This window comes from Miscanthus floridulus, chromosome 11 (assembly GCF_019320115.1).
Source record: "Miscanthus floridulus cultivar M001 chromosome 11, ASM1932011v1, whole genome shotgun sequence".
Classification (NCBI taxonomy): Eukaryota; Viridiplantae; Streptophyta; class Magnoliopsida; order Poales; family Poaceae; genus Miscanthus; species Miscanthus floridulus.
Window position 1 is genome coordinate 33435161 of NC_089590.1, and position 5219 is coordinate 33440379.

The following is a 5219-nucleotide window of genomic DNA, read 5'->3' on the forward strand; positions in this document are numbered from 1 at the left end:
ATGGAAAGCTTCTACTGCAAGCTGTCCTTGCTCGGCATTCTTATGCCGTGTGCTCTCCTTGCTACTTCAGTCGTTGCCGAGGAGTTGACAACGACCGGCGATGACGATCTTCGCACGTTCATCGTCCACGTACAGCCGCCGGAGAAGCACGTGTTCGCCATACCAGACGACCGGACGGCGTGGTACAGGTCGTTCCTCCCGGAGGACGGCCGGCTTCTCCACGCCTACCACCACGTCGCCAGCGGCTTTGCCGCCCGGCTGACGCAGCGGGAGCTCGACGTGCTGTCCCGCACGCCAGGCTTCCTCGCGGCGCAGCCGAACGTGGCTTATCAGCTGCTGACGACGCACACGCCTCGGTTCCTCGGGCTGGACGTGCCACAGGAGGGCGTGAGCCCCATAAACCACAGTGCTTCAGGGTTTGGCGACGGCGTCATCATCGCCGTGATCGACACCGGTATCTTTCCCTACCACCCGTCGTACAGCGGCGATGGCATGCCGCCACCGCCGGCAAAGTGGAAGGGGCGCTGCGACTTCAACGGCTCGGCGTGCAACAACAAGCTCATAGGCGCGCGGTCTTTCGAGTCCGACCCCTCACCGCTCGACAACGACGGCCACGGCACGCACACGTCGAGCACCGCGGCGGGAGCGGTCGTGCATGGAGCCCAGGTGCTCGGCCAGGGCCGCGGCACCGCTTCAGGGATAGCGCCACGCGCTCACGTCGCCATGTACAAGTCGTGCGGCGACGAGTGCACCAGTGCCGACATGCTCGCCGGCGTCGACGCGGCCGTGGGCGACGGCTGTGACGTTCTCTCCATATCTCTCCGCGATACCTCGCTGGACACACCGTTCTACCAAGACAGCCTCGCGATTGGCACGTATGGCGCCGTCGAGAAGGGTGTCTTCGTCAGCATCTCAGCTGGCAACAGCGGTCCAAATGCCAGCACGCTGTTCAACGACGCGCCGTGGATGCTCACCGTCGCGGCGAGCACCATGGACCGTTTGATCGGTTCCCAGGTGCGTCTCGGTAACGGCCTCTCGTTTGACGGGGAGTCGGTGAACCAGCAAGAAATCTCGGCGGCCGTCTTCTACCCGCTGGTCTACGCGGGTGCCAGCTCGACACCCGACGCTCAGTTCTGCGGCAACGGCTCGCTGGACGGCTTCGACGTCAAGGGCAAGATCGTGCTGTGTGACCGTGGCAACGGCGTCGCGAGGCTTGACAAAGGTGCCGAGGTGAAACGAGCCGGAGGCATCGGCATGATCTTGGCCAACGAGTTCCCCGACGGTTACAGCACACTCGCCGACGCCCACGTCCTCCCGGCTTCTCATGTCAGCTACGCCGCCGGAGTCGCCATCAGGAAGTACATCAACTCCACGGCGAATCCGACGGCGCAGATCTTCTTTCAGGGCACGGTTCTCGGCACGTCGCCGGCACCGGCCATCACTTCCTTCTCCTCGCGCGGGCCGAGCCAGCGCAATCCCGGCATCTTGAAACCGGACATCACGGGCCCCGGCGTGAGCGTACTGGCGGCGTGGCCGTTCCAGGTCGACCCTGCATCCTCGTCGGCGAATCCCGGACCGACCTTCAACTTCGAATCCGGCACGTCCATGTCGGCACCGCACCTTGCCGGCGTCGCGGCACTGATCAAGAGCAAGCACCCGTCCTGGTCACCGGCGGCGATCAAGTCAGCTATTGTGACAACAGCTGACCCCATCGACCGCTCCGGAAACCCGATAGTGAACGAGCAACATCTGCCGGCCGACTTCTTCGCGACGGGCGCCGGCCACGTCAATCCAGTCAAGGCCGTTGACCCCGGCCTGGTCTACGACATCGCCCCCGACGACTACGTGCGCTTTCTCTGCAGCGTCTACGCGAGCCGGGACGTGTCCGTCATCGCGCGGCGTGCCGTGGACTGCTCGGCCATCAGGGTGATCCCAGACCACGCGCTGAACTACCCCTCCATCTCGGTCGTGTTCCCACAGGCGTCGAACTCTACGGCCAGTCCGGTGGCGGTGGTGCACCGGACGGTGAGGAACGTCGGCGAGGCGCCGGCTGTGTACTACCCCTATGTGGACCTGCCGTCAGGCATGGTGCACGTCGAGCCGAGGTCGCTGCAGTTCACGGGGACGAACCAGGAGCAGAGCTTCACAGTGTCCGTGCTGCGAGGGCAGAGTGGTAACGCGAAGGTGATTCAGGGCGCGCTCCGGTGGGTGTCCGACAAGCACACCGTGAGAAGCCCCATCTCCATCACATTTGAATGATCAGCAGAGTCGCAATTGGGGTGGATGCTCTTGGATGCTCTCCTGCCACTTCCACCTAATCCAAAGGTTGTTCGTTCTTCGTGCAGATTTTATATCATTTTGTTTCTTTTTCAGTCAGCTCGTCAACGTATGTCCTTTTGTTTTTTCTCTAATAGTATGTCCTTTTGTCAATTTAAATTATACTAATATAACGGTGGTCCCGCACTGTGAGAGCTATCTTTGATGTTTTAGATTGGCTATATAAACATGTATTTGTTCGAATGTTCTGACGAGAGCCATATTTATCTATCGAACTATCCAAGCCATGCTCCTACACGAGTAGCAATTCTAAGATACAGATTTTCGAAAGGCTATTCTAAGATACAGATCACCAGTTCCTAATTAGGATACCTACTAATTTTAGATTAATCTCGAGTGTACATTCGTTAGTTAGCAGATGAGGAGACCATTCGCCCTTAGCAATGAAGAGCCTGTGTGACCTAGGCTTCGGGCTTCTAGAGTGGGTGCTTCGGGCTTCTAGAGTGGGTGTATGTAGTGTTTTCGTGGAGATAAGGTGAATTGATTTAGGTTTGCCCATATTTTTCTCTTCTGGGTCCTGTTTTGCCTAGTTGTGGGCCTCCTCCCCTTTGGGCTCGTGTCGGGTGCCTATAATGTTGTATTTCTTGTATACTTTAGGTCAATTTTTGTACAATCCCGACATGTCCTCCTACAAATGAATAATCACCAAAACTCGTGGAATTGATTAGTTATAAGTCATAATTCTAAGTTTAGTGTTTATTTTAACAGTTTTTTATATGAAAGTTGGCGGTTAGAAATTATAGTTAAGGACCGCCAACAAGCTCCCCCACACTTAGCCCTTTGCTCATCCTCGAGCAAAGCTTAAAGATGAAGGTAATCATGAGCATAACGTCTTAAGATATATAGCTTACATAAGAGTTATTCCAACACATTCCTTACACAAGTGAGATTTGTGGCGTTAGCTAACATGTTTCCTTAGGTTGTTGAAAAGCGGAACAGTTCTCGAAACAAAGTTATCTTCCAATTTCATATCTTAGTAATTTGGGGTTTTGAAAATTTTCTCTTAAAAAAAGCATAGTTCACTTTGTACTCCTCAAATGGCACTCTCAAATCACTCAATTGTGTATAAATCCTTACTAAGGCATAGCAATGTTTTGCCTTCTCCTACTTATAAAAAGGTTTATGTGGAGCTTTTGGTAGGGATGAACAATATAGCATACCTGTATTGCATATGTTGTAAAGTCAAATCAAGGATCCGTGGAGAAAAGTGTCATACTCTTAGATTAAAGATGTGCATGTGTGTGAAAAAAGGGTAAACTAAAACTATACTCCTTTTGTAGATGTGATCTCTCTTTATAACTTATTATTTTGAAACATGGCTATCTTTCTTGTTTTTTTTCAATACATGAGCCTTCATGTGCTCATCATTTTTTTTCTTTTGTGCTTGGACTTTCATGTGTCCGTATTTTTTTACTTGGACCTTTATGTGTCCATATTTTTTTAAGCTTTTGCATAGCCAATGTTTCTCCTTCTAAACCACATATTTGGAGAGAGATCTTTATCTTTTTAGAACATGGAGTATTTTCCTAACAAACAAATTTTTGTCTACTCCTAGTGTAGAAGCAGAATCTTTGGTGGATGGAGGCATGTTTTTACGTACTCCCAGTATAGGAGAGCATGTATATGTGGGTGTACGTGATCTTGATCTTGGGTGCATGATAAATCTCTCAACAAGGGTCAACAAGACTTGACCATTTGGTCGTTTAGGCGAACACTGACTAGTTGAAAACACTAGGGAGCCGTAATTTTATTATAATCATTATTACTTTTATTTTTTTTATTACTATTTTTTATGTGTTCACCCAACTTTTTATCATTTAGCATGAACAAGGCTAAGGTAACGTTTGCAACAATAAGCATAGCCTTGATTTATCTCCATAGTAGATTACTTCTATTATTTATGAAAATAATACTCAAAGTTCATTAAATAAATTTCAACACCATACCAAATTTTGATTAAAGAAGGCTACTTTAATCTAAGCACCACGTTTAATTTAAAAAGCCTATGGATGTACTACGTATGTACATCCAAACTAGAGTATACAACATAAACAAGGAAGATATGGTTTTTATGAGCCAGTTATATTCTTATGGAGATAAATATGAGTGGAAGAATTTGGTGAACATTTATTTTTCCTTTGCATACCTGAATGTTCTTACCGACAACATATATGGATGAAGCTTGAAGTTGCTACAACGGTTGCATGATCACGTATTGTCCCACTTAGTCAAATACCAAGGCTAGGTTATACACACAAATATTGTTTATGGGCCTTGGTGATAGCAAAAGGTTCAGAGGAGAAGAACTCGTCTTGCGGTTCCTTCTCTCTCTTCTTCTTCTTTTCTCTTTTTCTTTCATAATAATTTTTAGCTCCTTTTTTCAACAAGGTGGAGCTAACATCATTTTTTTAGTTGATGTAGCCCCCGTGGTTTTAGGCATCGCATGTCCCCTGTTCTTCTTGTTCTTAGCTTGAAAGGGTTAGCAAGAATACCCGAAGGTGCATACTAACCTAAAAACATGTTCTTGCTTTTATTGCCAACAAAGTTGTTTTGTTTCCTTTTTTATTATTATATTGTTGTTTTTTATGATAATCCAGGCTTTTATGGTCATAAGCTTGACCTTGGAACTCATCTTTCAGTTGACAATGGTGGTTTAGTTCCCCGCTTCACCACCAAACATTGAGCGTTGAAGTTCAAGCTGTGAGGTTAGTTTCACAGCGTATCCACGACTTTTGCAATATTTATAGTAAACAAAAGTATCCACAACCATCCTCCTAAAGAGTTTATGAACGAGGATTAGAAGGAGGTTGGGATCCTCGTAGGAGCCCGTGCCCCTAAGCAAGATGTCCATGGCACAGGAGTTTTTGTTCCTAAGGGATTTA

General features: G+C 48.6%; 1 protein-coding gene across 1 annotated transcript; it reads left to right on the plus strand.

Annotated features, from left to right (window-relative positions):
* Positions 1-2467, plus strand: LOC136493786 (subtilisin-like protease 4). The gene has a single exon (XM_066489936.1). The coding sequence runs from the start codon at positions 1-3 to the stop codon at positions 2257-2259; it is 2259 nt and encodes a 752-aa protein (XP_066346033.1). The 3' UTR covers positions 2260-2467.
* The last annotated feature ends 2752 nt before the right edge of the window (positions 2468-5219 follow it).